Here is a 19586-nt window from a genome sequence, read left to right as displayed (position 1 = left end):
TCTAATGGGGCTCAGCATCACGGTTTTTCACGTTGCCTTTCAAATTTAAGTTGATCTACCTGGCCAAATACGGGCAATGTATCGGAAACAAGCCAGGAATGGTTGCTATGGCGACACTCTGGCTCCGCCCCGGGCTTACCAAATAGCATGCTGGGAAATGTAGTGCGTAAAAGAGGACACTCGCCGAGGGGCGGGGCAACTTCCGGAAAGGGTGCCTCCACCGCCATCCTACCTTTCTCTGCTTTTGGGCCACAAAACCCTCAATGAACACCCAGCTATGGGTTCTCCTTCCCACGCCCGCAGAAGGCATGGCTGGAGGCAGGCCAAGTGAAGGAACACGATTCCCAAGAGCGGTGACCCGCGCGGGACCGGTGCCGCCGGAAGAGGCGAGGCTCCGGCTGGGGCACGGAGGCTCCACCCCCTGACGTCACTTCCATCAACAAAGGGCGCAGTGGCGGCGCGGGGTCTGGGATGTGACCTCTGCCGAAGGTGCTGCAGCTGCGGCGGTGGCTTCCGAGGCTTCGGGTGTTTGCAGGTCGAGGACGAGGACAGATCCCCGCTTTCCTCAGGTATGAAGTGTAAGCAAAGGCACCCCGGCAATGGCCCCTTTAGGCCCCTCCCACCACCCACTCAGGCCACTGCTGGATTCCGGGCGGTGAAGGGTCGGCTGATGGGGAGGCGAATGGGGCGAAGTCGGGAGGGACGCGTAGTGGTCCGGCTTGGAGGCTGTGGGTTCCTGATCTCAAACCAGTGAGTAAACCACGAGCTGTTTGTAAAGGCCTTTTCTGAATGGTCCCTCGCTTCTTGGTACACAGGAAGGATTTCAGTGCTCTTGCGACAGAGGTCTTACCTTCCTTAACGGGTACTTTTCGAGCCCCTCGGAACATCTTGGTTTAGACTTCTATTGGTCTATTTGCATTGCTTTGATTCCTCAGTTTTTCTTCATTTTCGAGTATCACCAAATGTGTATTAGCATTAACTTCAAAGGCCAGTGTGTTTATATGTATCATAATTTTATACAGATCTTGCCACTTTGGAGAACTTATATCCCATTGTCTCTATTCAGTTGTGTGTGTGTGTGTGTGTGTGTGTGTGTGTGTGTGTGTGTATTGATTTCAGAGAGAGGAAGGGAGAGGGGGAGAGAGAAAAGAGAAACATCAGTGATGAGAGAGAATCATTCAAGGGCTGCCTCCTGCACGCCCCCTACTGGGGATCGAGCCTGCAGCCCGGGCGTGTGTCCTGATGGAAATGTGAGCTCCTGCTCATGGATCAGTGCTCAACCCCTGAGCACACCAGCCGAGCACTATTCAGTTTTTTTGTTTGTTTTTTTAGAGTTCCATTCCATTTCATTTCATTTGTGCTGCATGCTGAAACAACGCCAAAATGGCTGTTCTGTTACTAAAAATGCTTCCTTCAAAGGAAAATTGTTAGCCACGATTTCAGGGGATTTTCACTGAGTATCTGGGATTAGAGACTGGGCATTGGAGCCTTTCCTTTAAAACCTCCCCTTTGGAGGTATTATAGCTCCAGTTATGATTGTCTAGAGTCAGCCTGAGCCAACTGAGCTCATGGGTTTAAATTCCAGTGCTAGGCGCACCAATTTCAGACAGTGGCACAACATCTGTTTTTATTATAATGCTGAATTATTTAAGTGACATCAGTGGATCTGAATCTTTCTGAACATCATAGCATGATTACATCCAACTCAACATACAAAACAAGGCCTAATGCTCCTAAGGCACTTTAGGATCTGGTGAGGGAAATAACCATATACATTTCTCATGACACATGAAGCAATATAATTAAGAATAACTTAATATTATGCATAAATAAAAAGGAAATGTAGGGGATATTTTTAGATGGATGACTTAGGAAAATAAAGCTGGTTAATATGTAAAGTAAGGGGAAAGTATTGAATAAACACAAGACCTTACTTACATTTATACTCTATGGGAGGGCCAGCTGTAACTTCATAGTGTAACCTTTTTGACATTAGCAAAACTAAATATATATAGTAAAGTTCCATGTTTCTGTGGCAATAGGTAGAGAAAGTCTATTAAAAATAGTTACGGAATAAATTTAATTTTACATAACTTCACTCTTGGTCAAGGAACTAGAATCAGTATTATCCCTAGGCAGACACTGAGTTTTTGCTTGGTGGTTGAAATAAGGTTTCTAGTTACTAGTTAAAATGCAGATACCCCTGTCAAGTATACATCTGTTTGAATCTAGTTGGTTCTTCTAAGAATACATATATACATATTAAATATATTTTTATTAACTTCAGAGAGGAAGGGAGAGGGAGAGATAGATAGAAACATCAGTGATGAGAGAGAATCATTGATTGGCTGCCTCCTGCTCGCCCTGTACTGGGGATCAAGCCCGCAACCCAAGCGTGTGCCCTTGACCAGAATCGAACTTGAGACCCTTCAGTCTGCAGGCTGGTGCTCTGTCCACTGAGCCAGACCAACTGGGGCTAAGAATATATTTTTGAAGGGAGACCTAAAGGCCATTTGAAGCTTGAGTCAGGCTGGGAATATGAAGTGGCTGTTTTGTTTATTTTTTTAATGTATTGTTCCCCTTCAGTAATGTAGGTTTTGGAGGGCAGGGACTTTGCCATCTCCCCAGTGCTCAGAATAGTGCCAGGAAACTGGAAGAGAGTTAATATTTATGGGATGAGTGAATAAAGGGGTGAAAAAAAATTTGTCACTTTGGCTTAGGGCTTCTGTGTAAAAATACGGTAGATTAAATGTAAGGCACCCTGTTCTAACTTTCTTTAACAGTCTCTGAATTTCTTGATCGTCTTTAGTCTCTGAAGTGGGTATCGAACCTTTTTCATTTTGGCATATTACAGCATGCATGTGTATAATTTTGCCCTGTTTCCTTAGGTCATAGGAAGCTGGCCGTGGTGCAGTAAGGAACTTACTGCAATGGAGGAGCGGAAAGTGAAGAGGAGAAGTCCTAAGTCTTTCAGTGCCCACTCTACTCAGGTTGTTAATGCCAAAAAAAATGCCATTCCAGTTAGTAAAAGCACAGGGTTTTCGAATCCTGCATCACAGTCAACTTCACAGCGACCAAAGTTAAAAAGGTGAATATTTTTTCTTTCATATTATCACAGCAAAATGCTATGGAAGTAAATACTAAATCCTTTAATTGTTATATTTTTTCTCTTGACTTTTAAACCGTTGAGGCACATATTATATGTGTTTTAGGAACACATTATGAAGTTTAAAGTGCATGTATAGAGATTAGACAGTGCAAAATGAATGATGGGTTTGAAGGTCCTAACTTTGTCTCAGATTAAAATAAACAGAGCACGAAAACTTGTAGAAAAAGTTGGTGAGCTAGCCAGAAATGAGATAAAGGACATACGGGATTTTTTTGTTTGTTTGTTTTTTAACTAAGATGAGTGTTTGTGCTTTGGTAGTTTTTATGTTTTAGAAAGTGTGGTTTCATTGTTTTTGTAGAAATGGTTTGTATGGATTGTAAAAATTCAAACACAGGAAGAATTCAAAGCAGAAATTTAAAGCACTAAAATTTCATCACCTAGAAGTAATCATTACTGTTTGGTGAACATCCTTCGTCTTCAGGCTCTAAAGGAAACAGGAATGGTGTTTAGATGTGTTACGTATTACTGTTGTAAATGTGTGAATATTTTGTAGTATTAAATATTTGGAAAGCAAGATAACATTTCTTGAGAGAAAAAAGCATTTCATAATCTCAGTTGTTTTTCTAGTTAGGATTAAAGAAACTTACTTCCAATTGCAAGCACCTGGTGGACAGTCGGTTGAGGAAGTAATGCGTGTAGTACTCTGTGGCCATTGGGTTTCCACTGAAGAAAAGATTCTTGCCTTGATGATGGTCTCTCACTCTGAGGAAACAAAAGGAACATTCCAATAGGAATTAAATGATAAACAACAAGAGTTATGAGGGTTTCATAAATTATCCCATTGGAAAAGGGTTTTCCTTCTGGAGGAGTTTGACTTAGAGTCAAATTTTGAATATGGTTTATGGTTGGTGGAAAAAGAAAACTAGGAGACTTAAAAGGCAATCACTCCTCTTCCTAAATTCTTACAGCAGTTTATTTATATCTCATGGTCAGTTTCTACCTTGTACTTTATTTCCTACCTTCCTCAGGAGTGTAGGCTTCCTGAGGACAGGGAAATCTTGATAATCCTTATGTGTCAGACAGTACTTACAATGTGGCTTTGCACCTAGTATGATCTCAATGAGTGATTTTTTTATTGAATTATTTTAATATAAAATGAGACAGTGTAACAGATCAAAAACATTGAAGTGAAAATAAAACAAAGCTACTGAAGGGTTTGAATTAAGTAAATTTATATGATCTGATTTTACTTTTTAAAAAATAAATTTTCAATGTGAAAGAAAAGATAAGCATTTGATATACTAAAACCTTATAGTCAAAAGTAGTTTATCTCAGATTTAAAATATATATATATATATATTTTTATTGAATTTAGAGAGGAAGGGAGAGGAAAAGAGTGATAGAATCATCAATGATGAGAGAGAATCATTGATTGGCTGCCTCCTGCATGCCCCCCATTGGGGATCAAACCCGCAACCCAGGCAGGCGCCCCTGACTGGAATCGAACCTGGGACCCTTCAGTCCGCAGTCCAACACTCTATCCACTGAGCCAAACCAGCTAAGGCTATCTCAGATTTTACTGTGAAGATAGATCTCTTGGGAATCTTTTTACAATGCAGATTCCAAATCAATTAGTCTGGGGTAGGGCCCCAGATAAGCATTTCTAATAAGCTCACAGGTGAAGTTGATGCCAAGGTCCTAAATAACAATATTAAACCTAATATGTATATAAGACACAGGTCTTGCTTTGTGACGAGCTGTTGCTAACCTACTGTCTGCAGCTGATTTTTTCTAAGTTGATTTCTTGTAAAGAGTATTAGTTTCTTTCTTGCTACCCCCTCTGCCTCACCCACCATCTTCATTTTATCCTTATTGTGGTGAGTGCAGTTGTGGAAAAGATGTCTTCATGCAACATTACAAAGAAACTAATTGAGTACTGAATATGTGTGCATGTCAGGATTATAGTATGTAGTGGGGTTCACAGATAATATACAACCCTTCTTCCTTTTTTGCCTGGTGAGCTCCTACTTATTCTTTACGGCTTCACTCACATGTCACCTTTAGGAAGTTTTCCCTGGCTTTCCCTTGGTTGAGCGAACTGCTGTCTCTGTCCCCGTATCACGGTGTGTATAGCACCATCACTCAAGTGTTGGAGAGCCTGGTATACGCTAGATACATGTAGTAAGAACTAATCTAGTCTAGGAGTCCTAAAACGGCCTTCCGGAGGAAGTTGCATTTGAACTGAGATAAAGATGGCGGTGAGGAGGAGGATGCTGCTGCAGACAGAGGGTTAGCATGTAGTTAGATAAGAGACTAGAATTCTAGGGAGCAAACGGGACTCAGAATGTCTAGAGCAGCGGTTCTCAACCTGTGGGTCGCGACCCCTTTGGGGGTTGAACGACCCTTTCACAGGGGTCGCCTAAGACCATCGGAAAACACATATATAATTACATATTGTTTTTGTGATTAATCACTATGCTTTAATTATGTTCCATTTGTAACAATGAAAATACATCCTACATATCAGATATTTACATGACGATTCATAACAGTAGCAAATTACAGTTATGAAGTAGCAACGAAAATAATTTTATGGTTGGGGGTCACCACAACATGAGGAACTGTATTAAAGGGTCGCGGCATTAGGAAGGTTGAGAAACACCGGTCTAGAGCATACATAGACAGGAGAGGATAGGGCTTCTTAAGGATATTGGGCTTTATCCAGCAGGCGGTGCAAAGCTACTGAAGGGTTTGAATTAAGTAAATTTATATGATCTGATTTTACTTCTTTAAAAATTGACTTGGCTCCTCTGTAGGGAGGCTTCATAAGGGGCTCAGAGACAACACATAGAGACAGGAAGACCAGTTGGGAAGTGTTAGAGGGTTCAGTCAAGAGATAGGGTAGTGGCAGTGGAGAGAGAGAACTAGAAAGATTAGAGAGATAACTATGATTATAATCAATAGGACTTCATGACTGCATGTTGGGGCCTTAGAAGTTGGAGGAGTCAAGGTTAATAACAGGCTTTTAGCACTCCATCATATGGTGATTTGTAATTTATATGACTTCCTTTCTCCTTAGACTGGGCACTCTTCCATGCAATGATTGATGTCGTGTGCATCTTTATATATCCAGTATCTGGCATGGTGTCAGCTACGGAGTAGGGACTCCATAACCACTCGTTGAACGACTGATAGATAGTTCAAGAAACAAATAGGGTAAAGTTTAAAAGGGAAAGGTGTATGTTTTACTGAGAAATAAAATATGAAACATGGCCTTGGCTGGTGTGACTCAGTTGATTGGAGCGTTCTGCACACCAAAAAGTTGCGGGTTTGATCCATGGTCGGGATGCGTAGGAGAGGTAACCGATCTATGTGTCTCTCTCATATTGATGTTTCTGTCTCGCCCTCCCTCTCTAAAAAACAAATCTATTAAAAATATATGAAACCATAGGATAGTAAAAATACTAATTTTCTTTTCAGTTTTTTGTAGTCCAAAGAATGAGCACAATATATAAATGTATTAACTAAACTTTTTATCTACCTTAGTAGTTATGTTTTATACATTTGTTTGAGATTTTTCACAACTTGTTCTTTTAATTTCTAGCTTGGTTTTATTTAATACTGAATTTGTTCTGATTTCTTGTTTTTAAGGGACAATTTAATTCAGAAATTTTGCTTAACCGAGAACAGTCTGAAAATAACCATCTCTTTTTAAAGACAGGTATATGCAACCAACTTTTAATTGTATCTTATTTGCAGGGTGGTGAAGGAAAAGACAAAACCTCAGGGAGGGGAGGGAAAAGGAGCTCAGTCAACCCCGATTCAGCATTCCTTCCTCACTGATGTCTCAGACGTTCAGGAGATGGAGAAGGGGCTTCTCAGCCTTTTGAATGATTTCCACTCTGGGAAACTTCAAGCCTTTGGTAAGCAATAGATGTTTGTATTTGCCACTTTGCTTTTCAACAGGTTTACATCCTATTTTCTGTATGTATTTTGTTATTCCTGTTTACGGTGTCATTTTCTTTTGTTTTTTTAAAAAAAGAGTCCAGAGGCATAAAATGCAGTCCTCTTAGATTTCATTTATCAATTAAGTTGTACTACTGTGTAAACAATTGGAAATATTGCATTGTGTGCTTCATAACATTCTACATGCTTCATGAATGTTTTCATATATTTTTCTTAAAGGAGGAATACCTAATTGGTTGACAAAGGATTTGTAGTTGAAGTATTAATATGACTCTTAATTTCATCCAGATTATTATAAAGTGTTGGATTACTTGATTCAAATGAGAGTTGTCAAATTGGAGATAATTATACCTGAGGGATAGTTTGTTGTTTTTTTATCTTTCCTATCTGATTTGTTTAGTGCTCATGGTCATTTCTTAGGTTGTCATTGTTTTTCCAGTCAGAAATTTGACTTACTATGTCCAGAAAATATTCAATCACTAACAAAACAATTTATAAAAGAAAATGATAATCAATTTCTTTTGCAGCACCTAGAGTTTAAGAGTGTTTCCTCCATCTTAATCTTTATTAATGTTTTGGAATGTTCCCCCAGGAAATGAATGTTCCATTGAACAGATGGAACATGTTCGGGGAATGCAGGAGAAATTAGCTCGCTTGAATCTGGAGCTGTATGGGGAGTTAGAGGAACTTCCTGAGGATAAGAGGAAGACAGCTAGTGACTCTAATCTCGATAGGCTTCTTTCTGACGTGAGTATAGTTCTTTCTCTTTATTCTTTTTTTTTTTTTTAAGATTTTTATTGATTTCAGAGAGGAAGGGAGAGGAAAAGAGAGAGAGAAACATCAATGAAGAGAGAGAATCATTGATCAGCTGCCTCCTGCACACCCCACACTGGGGATCAAGCCCACAACCCAGGCATGTGCCCTGACCGGGAATCAAACCATGACCTCCGGGTTCATAGGTCAACACAACCTCTGAGCCACGCCAGCTGGGCTCTCTTTATTCTTAAAAAATATTTTTGTTGAGATAAAATTTACTATTTTAACTATTTTAAAGTATAAAATGCAGTGGTTTTTAGTATATTCACAATGTTGTGCAGACATCACCACCAATTTCAGAACATCTTCATCACTCCAAAAAGAAACCCTAATAACTCTCTGTTCTCCCCTTCCCCACCCCCTAGCAACCCTGAATCTACTTTCTGTCCCTATGAATTTGCCTATTCTGGACATCTATCTGTAATAATAAAAGCATAACATACTAATTAGACTGGACATCCTTCCGGATGACCATCTGGATGAAGTTGGGCTGCGAGGGAAGCCCGGGTCCTGGGTGCCAGAGGGAAGCCGGTAACGGCAGCCAGGGGAAGGAAGGCCTACTCTTGCATGAATTTTGTGCTTTGGGCCTCTAGTATATATGTAAAAGCCTAAGCTACTGTTATGACAAAATGACCAGAATGACTGGTTGACCAGTTGCTATGATGCGTACTGAACACCAGGGGGCAGACACTCAATGCAGGAGCTTCCCCCTGGTGATCATTGCGCTCCCACAGCCAACCTCCCAAGGCCAGCCAACCTGCCCGGTCCTCCCCCTTCCCCCCTCCCGTCCAGCAGGCCGGTGGCTGGCAGGCCCCCAGGTCACAGCCCGCAGCCGGCACACCTCGCTGGCCCAGCCCCTATTGGGACTGGGCGAGATGGCCCCGATAGGCCCTGATCACTGGCCAGGCCTAGGGACTCCACCCGTGCACGAATTTCATGCATCGGGCCTTTAATTTCATATAAGTAGAATCATACAACATGTGGTTTTTTGTTGGGATTCTTTCACTTAGTTCAGTGATGGTGAACCTATGACACGCGTGTCAGAGGTGACACGCGAACTCATTTTTTTGTTTGATTTTTCTTTGTTAAATGGCATTTAAATATATAAAATAAATATCAAAAATGTAAGTCTTTGTTTTACTATGGTTGCAAATATCAAAAAATTTCTATATTTGACACGGCACCAGAGTTAGGTTAGGGTTTTTCAAAATGCTGACACGCCGAGCTCAAAAGGTTTGCCATCACTGACTTACTGTAATGTTTTCAGGTTTCATCCATGCTGTACTTTACTCTTTTTTTAAAGAAACCTAATCCAAAGAAACTATGCATATATTCTGAGAATGCTGGCTAACCTTCAAGCAAAATATTACCTCCTGTGCATATATGATAATATCTTAAGATGTAGAAAGGTAGTATGTCAAAAAATCCCAACATGATTAATATATATTGCCTTATTTATTCAGGGTAGTTACTTATTTTTAAATATAGAACTACGCTTGGTAATTATGGTAGCTTAACACATTTCCATGTGTACTAGCTTGCTAGAGTTGCCATAACAAAGTGCTGGGTGGCTTATACCACAGAAATACATTTTCTCGTAGTTCCGGAGGCTAAGAATTGAAGATAAAGTTTTGGCAGGGTGGTTTCTTCTGAGGCCTCTTTCCTTGGCTTGTAGATGGCCACCTTCAAGTTCTCCTTCTCTGCATGGGTACCTGTGTGCACATTTCCTCCTCTTGTCATTTTGGATTAGGGCCCAAGCTAATAACCTCATTTTAACTTAATTACCTCTTTAAAGACCCTATCTCCAAATACTGTCACATTCTAAGGTATTTGGGTATAGGACTCAAAAATGGATTTTGGGAGGACGTAAGTCAGCCCCATAACACCAACTATGATTCTTACACTGAGAATTGTGAACTAAATTTGCCTCTTTAAATCTTTTTTTGAACAAGAATAGATAAAAATTGAATTCAATGTACTTTAGTTTCAGAATAGTTTCCTAGTCACCAATGACATTTTATTGCTTTTCTCTATCTTTTGAATAAGTAAAAGTGAGGGAAATTATATGCCCATACTTTAAAAATTTCATGCTTATACTTTTTATTTCAAGTCTACTATTTTCAGTGTTGCAACTATTTCCTTTTACAAATATAAGCTTAATGTATAATACATTTAGGAGAGTGACTGTGGTATGCTGAAAACAACACTGATTTGAAACCAGAAAGCCTTGGTTTAGTCCAGGGTCTGCATTTGTAACTCTGAGCAATTTGACATTTCTGTAACTCAGATTTTTCCTTGTACGAATGATTAATTAATTCTACCTCATACTGAAAACTGAATGTCCTGTGCAATCTTTTTGTAGTCCATAAAGGTTTTAAAGATTTTGATTATTAAAATGGCAACTTTTGTCTTTTAAAAACTATTATTAGAGAAGACTATAATTATGCATGATTTTAAGCATAGTTAAGAAACTCCAGTTGTATCATCTGATTTAATTCCCTCCACATATTCTTATTTAACAAATGCTAAAGCTACTTTATAAGTGAATTTTCCAGTCTGGAAATTTTAGCATTTTGCTTTTTCATTTAAAGAAAGCTTACATGAAAAAGAATTTATTTAAAAATGCATAGTTATGATATTTATTATGTTTATATTATAAAAATTAAAATTAAATGTGTTTCTTTATGTTACAGTTAGAAGAATTGAATTCTTCCATGTATCCTTTGTCTAATGTCAACAGTGAAAAGTCTACAAATTATAATTTCTGGTGAATAATCCCAATCGTGTTTTAGAAAGATGTGATTTCTAGATGTATTGAACAAAGATACCTATTATTTACTAGGGCCATCTCTCTTCCCCTTTGTTTTCCAAATGGAATTTTCTAGTTGTTTTGTTTGTTTTGGTTTGTTCTGCTTTACTTTGTATTGTTTTGTATTTTTAAAACAAATTAAAAATACTTTTTCATCAAGAGAATTGAGGATTAGGCTAGTTGTCATATAAATTATTTTGAATCTTATATTCTGAGGCTAAATGGCAGTTGGATAACCCGATATACTATGCTTAATTTAATATTATTACATATTGTAAATGCATAAAATTGAGAATCAGACATTTAAGGGATACTTCCATAGCTTGTGAAGTGACATTTTCACAATTAAGTGTACAACGTGTATTATAAGATTGCTTAAAGGAAAGCACCAAGGTACATGTAAAATATTCAGGGTTTGACATTTTAATTCAGAGCAACTATTTCAGGAACTTAAAAAGAATTTTTTTAACATAGTGATAGGCGCAATGTGAGGTACATAAGAACACTAAGAAATGATTCTACCTACAAAATAATTTCATTTGAGAGGTAGGACATCCCCTTTGAACCAAAAATGAGATATTAGAAAGGTTAGAGTCAAGAGATTTAATTTTTGAAATTTGGTTCCACATTTTGGTAATGTAACCTTGGTCAAACTGTTTAACATCTCAGTGTCCTCTGTAATATGTGGTGATTGCTACACATAATAATGTGTATGTGAAATTTTCCAAACCACATTGTATATATGTAAAATGTGTATATATATATATATATATATATATGTATGTAAATTACTCTTATTACTGTAACATATACTGTTATTAATTGCTGAATTTTAGTCTTGAGTCTGATTTTTTCTTGAAGTCTTCAAATTCTAGGTATAGTTATAATTACTTCACTACATTTAAAAATTGTCTTACCACTTCTAAGCTTCTCAACAGCACATAGGCACTTTCCCTTTAGACATACTTCTTTTTTTTTAATGCCCCTGTCTCTTAGCTCCCGAATGTAATTTTCAGAAATTTAAAATAATTACTTATTGTAGAATGAAAATCTTAACTCATGAATTCAGACAAAAACTGCATTTGACAGATGCACAAGACGTTCCAAATACTTCTACCAGCTAAAATGAAATGCAGTTGTTTTCTTGTGGTTTGAAGAAAAGCAGCATTATTTACTTTTCCAGCTGAATCCAGCAGCAGAATCATCTCGCACAATAAGGAATTAAAGTAATTAAAGCGCAAGTGTAATGATTTTCTCATAACTGCTTGTGGTAAACTTGACTTGCTGTAATTCACCACAACTGGAGGCTAGGCCTTGTGGAAGGCTTAATCAGGAAACATGGTACACAGGCTGTGCTGCTATGCTTATTATTGTTGCCTTCTGGGTTATACTTGAAATGCATTGTGCTAAATGTTGTTGATAGGGCCGAGGGATTATCCTTCCTGAGCTCACCAAACTTACTCCACTGTTGATCTAAGTTGATGATGCCCAGGCTTTTGTGGCAGCCCAGCTTCAGTTTACGTCAGACAATCATACACACACTGGTGTGTTTGCCAATGGCCAGTGGTAACAAAATGTGAAATGAGTATTTGTGAAATTTGCTATTTTTAATAAAGTGATTGTTTTAAATTTGTCTCTGTTGTCTGTTTGGAAGAAACCCATAGTCTTCGATCTGGGAATGTAAGGTTCAATTCTCAAAAGTAAACTGTTCTTATAAAATTTGAGGTTCTGTAACTTCCTTGCAAATTTTGCACCTTGTGCCCATTTACATGTGGGTGTAATGAAAAGAGTATGGGCTCTAAAGTCAGACCTTGATTTGAATCCCCATTCTGCTCCTTAGCTTTGTGTTCATGAACATTTAGTTTATCTGAGTTTAATGTTTGTTTTTATCAAGAAAAAGAGGTTAATAACCAACTCCCAGAGGTTTTAGGAGGAAGTAAAAAAGTGTGGACTAAGATGCTGAGCACAGTAGCTGACACCAGTAATGTTCAGCCAACAGCCTCATGACCCTTTTTAAAACAATTTGATTGAAATAACCCATACACATATACCGTAAAATTTACCATTTTGGGGTGTATAATTCAGTGGTTTATAAGTGATGGTTTTAGCAATTTGGGGGATTCTGAGTTAAAAGAATTTTGATCAATTTATCAGTCTCTTGAATATCCCTTTTAAAAATGAGGAAATCACTAGAACATCAACTACAATCCAGGAAATGTTTCTGTTGGGTGGAGAGAATAGGGATTTGGGGGGAGAACTAGCACTCTAGGGTCTGACAGAATAAAAGGAAACTGGCATGAGACATGTTTTTCCTGGATGGGTGCTGCCACGGAGAGCTGAAGCTGCTTCCTGTGGGTCAGTGACAGAGCAGCAGATTGGCCTTGTTTACCCATTTGTCCTTCCATCAAGGGACCCCATGTCCCAGCTAACAAAATTTTAGCTTATCTAATAATTTGTATCTCTTTACACAACTTTTACATGTTAAAGGCAACCGGGAAAATAATGAGGTGCCTGGCTTAGAATAAAATGTATAGATGTTGCATATTATGTATAAATTTTAATTAAAGTGACTTTTAAAAAATTCTGCCAGAGCACACCAACTTCCAGACATCTTAAACTTGTTCATTTATAAATATTTGATCATACTATATATATATATATGGTTTTCTAACCTCCTCATATTATGGATCTCTTTCCATGGTTACAACTATTCATCTCCATAGAAAAGAAAAAAACTTGCAGGCCTCACAATAACTATTTAAAGATATTTTGACCAGAATCATTAGAAATCGATTAGGAAGGGTGCGTTTTGGTTTTGGTACCTTCTGTATCATTCTAAAATTGACAATAATAAGTATTAGAATATTCTGAGGATTTAGTGAAGATAAGAAACTGCCTTTCCCACGCGTGGCCTTAAAATTTCTAGCTTTCTTTGGGACCAAGCAAACGCTGGCTTGGGCATCCAGGTCTCCTCCCATAGCCCGGCCTCCCGGCGGCTTACCCCTGCTCCTGGGCCCTCAGGCCAGGCGTGCCCAGCGGTTCTGCGGGTCTCGCTGCAGCCCTGGCCCTGGCGCCGGCCCAGGGGAACTGCGACCTTCCCTCCGGGTGGGAAGGGAAGGGGGCGGAGCAGGTCGCTCCCCTGCTGTCAGGTCTCTATGGCGACAGCGTGGGGCCATCTTTTCCACCCTCCGCCCAGGCTGCAGCGGAGGTCTTGCTCCAGATTTTCACTACAAGATCCAAAAGGAGGCAGCCGTGGGCGCCGTCTCTCGGCCACCTTCCCGAGGTAAAGCCCTTGGCTGTGGCCGCGTCTTCTGCTTGGGGACATCACGGGCACTGCGCCCGGGCTGGGTTAGTTCCCCCTGCAGCCTAGGACGATCCCACGCAGAGCTGAGATAACCTGGAGAACCTTGGAACTCTCCAAGATTGAGGTGGCGCTGGGGAGAAGCTAACCGGTTTCTGAGCAGGGGCAGGTCTGAGTTGCGCGGTGGCAAGTAAGCGCTAATCTCCCCCGCAGCACTCACTGGGGGATGGAAATAACGTCAAGTTATGGGGCCCCATGGAAAAAAATGATTTTCTTAGGACTCCAAAGTGGGTTTTCTTAGGACTCCAAAGTGGTTACACCATCAAACTCCCTCCATCTGCCAGTTCTCACCCTCTTTCCTACCATGGAGTCCAAAATGGGAGGGGGGGGGGGCGGTAGGGAGGGGATCCCCACACCCCCATCCCCAATGAGTACCCTGGGGGAGGTGAGCGTTTACTTGTCACAGCCCAGTCCTAACCTGGTCCAATGCAGAGATTGTTTTGTTTCTCCTGGAGCCACTTCAGTCTTTTGGAAAATGATGAAGCTGCTCAGGTTCTCCGAGGTCATGGGTGGGGAGCCCAGTGCCCTGCCTGGGAGGGTAGTGAAGGAGAAATAGACTCTACAGCGAATACGGTGCGTGGGAATAATTGTATAGCTCTGAGTTCATATGCTAAGATTTGAGGAATAGGACACATAATTAAACCGTGGTAGAAATATTCATCTTTTTAAAGCACTTACCCCGTGCTTAACAAATCTCGCCGTAAGCATCAGAACAGAATCTCCAGACCTCATCTGTATTAGAGTTAGCACAACCCATCTTGGTTACAGGCCCATCCCGATATTTGTGCACCTCAGGAACCTCAAAAATCACACTCTAAAAATTATTTCAGTGAGAGAAAGTAGGGTTAGAAATTTGAAAGTTTTAGAGCAACATAATTGGTTACTCTTCCTGAATGAATTTAGGTAGGACAGTTGCTTCTCGTTATAGCTTTAATTTTACAGCTTTAAATTGAGCAAATCAGCATTTGATTATGTCCAGTTTGGGCTTACAGGCGCGCAATTTCCTATCACCTCCTGTGCTACCCAAAAACAAAAATTTCCTCAAAACGTGCTATTGCTTTCATTACGTGTGTGCATTTAATAAAAATGATATACTGGTTTATGCTCAAAATAAGCCATGCCTTGAATAGGACATTTTATTTAACTGGAATAGTCTTTAATTTCTGTTTTTTACTAATCACATGCACTTTTCTTTTACTCTGTCCCCCCCCCCTCCCCCCCACCGCGATCTTTAGAACCAGATTACTTCTTGGGGAGCATATTTAAGGGATTAATTTTTTTCTCCACCCCTAGTAGTTTATTTCTTCTTCATGCTTCAGGAGGAAGGACTTGCTAATAGATTTTTCCCCAATGCATAGAATCTAAAAGTTTCCTAAGGAAGAAATGCCAGGTACATATTTCTAAAGGTATGAGAAGATATGGACTACTACCATGTAGTAAGCATAATTCAGTCAGTGTTCTTGCCCCAGAGTGAATTCTTATCTCAAGTACCCTCAAATACTTCCCTTTCTTCCAATTCACTAAAGTCATGAAAGAATAATCTGTCAGACCTACCTAATACTTCAATTCTAACCTGATTTTACCATATAACTCATTTAACATAATGATGAAAATTTTACTAATAAGAAGATCACATAAGTTGATAAATTGCCACCGTGGCGACATAGTTGTCAAATCCTAATAATCAGTGAAGGAATTTTTCTTAGCTAGTAACTTGCTTTTCAGTCCTGGAATTTGGAAAATTGATAAAATGTGAATAATTATTCAATTACTCATCAGATACTCATCAAATGCCTACTCATGGGCAGGTGTTATGTGGGAGGCAGCTTCTAAATGACTCCCAGTGGCCTTAGCTGGTTTGGCTCAGTGGATAGAGGATTGGCCTGTGGACTGAAGGGTCCTGGGTTTGATTCCAGTGAAGGGCACATGCCTGAGTTGCGGGCTTGATCCTCAGTATGGGACGTGCAGGAGGCAGCCGATCAATGATTCTCTCTCATCGTTGATGTTTCTAACTATCCCTCTCCCTTCCTCTCTAAAATCAATAAAAACATTAATCCTATATAATAAAAGGCTAATATGCAAATCTACCAAACAGTGGAACGACCAGTCGCTATGATGCATACTGACCACCAGAGAGCAGACGCTCAATGCTCAGTCAGAACCCCTGAGCCAGGCTCATGGCTGGGGAGGGCAGCAGCCATGGCGGGAGTCTTTCCCGCCTTCACAGCAGCACTAAGAATGTCCGACTGCCGTGGGGAGCAGGCCTAAGGCATCATTCGGACATCCCCCGAGGGCATGAATTTTGTGCACCAGGCCTCTAGTATAAAATAAAGTAAAATGACTCCCAATGATCCCAACTTCCTGGTGTCCATGCCCTTGTGAGTCCTTCCCTTGTGGGTCGGACCTGCTTCTAATGCAGGAGAGCCAAAGTTTTCTGTAAAGGGCCAGGTAGCATATATTTTTGGCTTTGTGGGCCATATGGTCTCTCTTCCAATCACTCAACTATGCTGGTGTAGTTATATTAGCTGTGTTCCAATAAAACTTTATTTACAAAAATGAGTGGCAGGCAATTATGGCCTGCTGACCACATTTGCTGATCTCTGTCTGACTAATCAAAAGTGATGTAATCACTTCTGAGACTATGCTACACAAAGACTCTGGCTTCCATCTTGCCTACCCTCTCTTGCTCTTTCACTTGCTCACTTGGCCAGATACCATTTGTGAGCTAACCTATGGAGAAGCCTCCATGGGAGGGGAGCCTCCAGCCAATAGCCAGCAAGGAACTGAGGTCCTTGTTCCAAAAACCACTTTCATGAGCCTGGAAGTAGATCATCCTCCCATCTGGCTTTGGGATGACTTCAGCCCCAGCTGACACTTGGAGCATGAGAGATCCTGGCCAGGGGATCCAGTTAAGCCATGCCTGACTCCTGACAAAACTGAGATAATAATGTTTGTTTTTTGAAGCCACTAAATATTGGAACTATTTGTTACACAGCATTAGATTTGTTACACACAAGATAACCAATACCATTTTCTCCTCTTGGAAATATTAAATATTAAAGTTTCCAAAACATCCTACAAAATGAGACATGTTTAATTTTGTTCAATCAAGTCTTTCTCAAGCATATTGAACCATGGATCCTGTTTTTCCTGGGAAACACCTATTAATATTTTATGGATCTGTTGGAGAAATAGAAAATGCTTGAATATGAAAAGAAATCATTCCATTTAAAGAAGTAGTGATTGTCAGCATTCCATTTCTCCATGGGTTAAGAGTCAGCAAAGTTGATATCTTAGAGAATAAACATAATCCTGTGGGAATTTATCTCTGTCCATATCTACATTAATAATATCTATATCTATATCTATATCTATCTATCTATCTATCATCTATCTATATATGATGTAGTGTACACCAGCAATGTTTGGCTCAGTAAGCCGTTAACATGAGGATAATAACTCTGAGAACTGCCTACATAAAATTCCCTTGTTTGGGCTCTTGGAGGGATTTCACATAACAACAGCTGGGCATCTGATGAAGCTAAGGGTTTGTTTTGATTTAATGTTGATTCAGAAGTAGGTATTCCCACATTGCCATGAGGTTTTCCTCTGAACCTCACATTATTACACTATAGTTCAACAAAACACATCACTGCCTTGATTTACACACGAGGAAACGGAGGCTCAGAGACTAAGTTACTTGTAAAGCTTCAATTGGGGGAGGAGTTAGAGCAGGGACACAAATTTGGTGCTGTCATACTGCTCTTATAATATTTCTAAAATTGTTCCTAATATGGTATATGCATTTCCAATATATTCATTTTCAAAATGTGCTTCTATCTTATAGAAACGTAGTAAGAGTAGAGGCACTGCAAATGTTTGTCTTATGCTTGAAATCTTCTGGCTCTCCAATAAAATGTTCTCAGCTACTCCAGGCCCCATTGTTCTCTGCTTCTTGGAATTTATAGCAACAGATGGTTGCTTAGAAACATAGACATTTCTGATGCTCGAATCCCAGCTAGAATTTCACTGACAAGTGGTCAGTGAATTTGTGTTTTAATATCTTCAGTAATGGACATAACCTCCTGAGACAGCTAAAGCTGCTGAAGTGGTTGTTTTCCCACTTAGATTGATCCAAAATCTGTTTCTCTGACATCATCCATTGTTTCTAATTTTGTCTTCTGGGGATTTACAAACCATATGAAATTGATTATATATATAAAAAAACCTTCAAATAATTGGTGTGTGTGTGTGTGTGTGTGTGTGTGTGTGAGAGAGAGAGAGAGAGAGAGAGAGAGAGAGAGAGAGAGAGAGAGGGAGAGAGAGAGGTCCTTTTTTTTTTTTTTTAAAAAAAACAGATACTCTGTTTTCTATAAATGTAAGAATCCACCTCTTCCTCTTTGATTTATCATCTTACCAGTGTCTGTCTCCGTACTAATACCATGTCATCCTATTACTCTAGCTTTACATTGAGTCTTGATATCTGGAAACACATCTCCCTCCCTTGTTCTTCCAGACTGTCTTGATTATTTTTGGCCCTTTAAACTTCATAAATATTTTAGAATCAGCTTTTCATTCACACACACACCCCACAATATTTCTTGGGATTTTAAAAATCGAGGTTGCATTGAATCTGTAGATCATTTTGAAGAGAATTAAACTCTTCATTCTTCCGAGTCTCTAATTCATGAATAAAATATCCCTCTCCAGTTATTTAGGTCTTTGAAAACGTTTTTCAATAAAGTGTTATAATTTTCTTCATAAAGTTTGTACTTTTATTTTTTTAGGTACTTCATAATGTTTAATGGTATCATTTCTAAAACACCTTGGTTGAAAGAGAAGACATAGAAAAATATGCAACTCATAAGTGTAGAACTCAGTGAAGGCCAAATGACTGACATGGGCTCCCACCACTAGATGGGTACCAGCACCTCAGAATCTCCTTTCGCGTCCCTCCCTGTCTTTACCCTCCTTTTTCTCCCCAAAGGTAACCGCCATCCTGACTTCTAACACTATAATGTAGAACTCTGTATAAATTAAACCATAGAAAATGTGCTATTTTGTTTTCAGCTTGTTTTGTTTAATGTCTTCCGTATGTCAGCCCTACATATTTTTGTGTGTAGCAGCATCCTGTTACATGAATATATGACAACATGGTTATCCATTCAACTGTAGATGCGTGCCTGGGCTTTTTCCAGCTTGGAGCTCTCTGACACAACTGGGAATATTGTGGATGTAACTGGTCCACATGTTCATGTTTTTCTGTTGGGTCAAATGTATGCACATGTTCAACTTTAGGAAACAATGCCAAGCAGTTTTTCTAAGCGCTGATGTCACACCAGCTGTATGTGAGAGTCCTGGCTGCACACCAGCACATGGCTTCGTCAGTCTGTGCTGGATAACAAACCACCCTGACATTTAGTAGCCTGAAACAGGAACCTAAGAAGAGGTCATGAAAGTTAAATGAGGTTGTAAGGTGGGACCTTAATCCAACAGGACTTTTAAAGAGAAGAAGAGACAATAGG

The 19586-nt window shown here is 39.6% G+C and overlaps 1 protein-coding gene and 1 long non-coding RNA gene across 5 annotated transcripts in view; one reads left to right on the top strand and one right to left on the bottom strand.

Moving 5' to 3' along the window:
- The first annotated feature begins 441 nt into the window (after positions 1-441).
- On the top strand, positions 442-12329 carry CCDC28A (coiled-coil domain containing 28A). 3 transcript variants are annotated; one of them, XM_081094559.1, is made up of 6 exons: positions 442-569; positions 2889-3088; positions 6869-7032; positions 7668-7822; positions 10585-10607; positions 11770-12329. In XM_081094559.1, exons 2-6 carry the CDS (start codon positions 2931-2933, stop codon positions 11822-11824), a joined length of 555 nt encoding a protein of 184 aa, XP_080950685.1. In that variant the 5' UTR covers positions 442-569; positions 2889-2930; the 3' UTR covers positions 11825-12329. The 3 variants fall into 3 exon arrangements, with proteins under 3 accessions (XP_080950685.1, XP_080950687.1, XP_080950686.1); XM_081094561.1 differs by having other exon boundaries at positions 10585-10630; XM_081094560.1 differs by lacking the exon at positions 442-569 and adding an exon at positions 631-750.
- The window catches only part of LOC308521471, a 78611-nt gene continuing 62130 nt past the window's right edge, over positions 3106-19586 (bottom strand). For both annotated transcript variants that reach the window (XR_013996181.1, XR_013996182.1), the window contains one exon: positions 3106-3871. This is a non-coding gene — a long non-coding RNA (uncharacterized lncRNA). The remainder of the gene's footprint in view (positions 3872-19586) is intronic.

This window comes from Myotis nattereri (assembly GCF_964212035.1).
Source record: "Myotis nattereri genome assembly, chromosome: 6".
NCBI classification, from domain to species: Eukaryota; Metazoa; Chordata; class Mammalia; order Chiroptera; family Vespertilionidae; genus Myotis; species Myotis nattereri.
This window is presented reverse-complemented; position numbering and strand designations above follow the sequence as displayed.

What these genes read in the sequence shown, in the direction of transcription:
- CCDC28A (XM_081094559.1), top strand. Translation starts at nt 2,931, where the DNA reads ATGGAGGAGCGGAAAGTGAAGAGGAGAAGTCCTAAGTCTTTCAGTGCC. An exon ending in TGGGAAACTTCAAGCCTTTG is followed by an intron (nt 7,033 to 7,667) that starts GTAAGCAATAGA and finishes ATGTTCCCCCAG; the next exon opens with GAAATGAATGTTCCATTGAA. An exon ending in GAAGAATTGAATTCTTCCAT is followed by an intron (nt 10,608 to 11,769) that starts GTATCCTTTGTC and finishes TCATGAATTCAG; the next exon opens with ACAAAAACTGCATTTGACAG.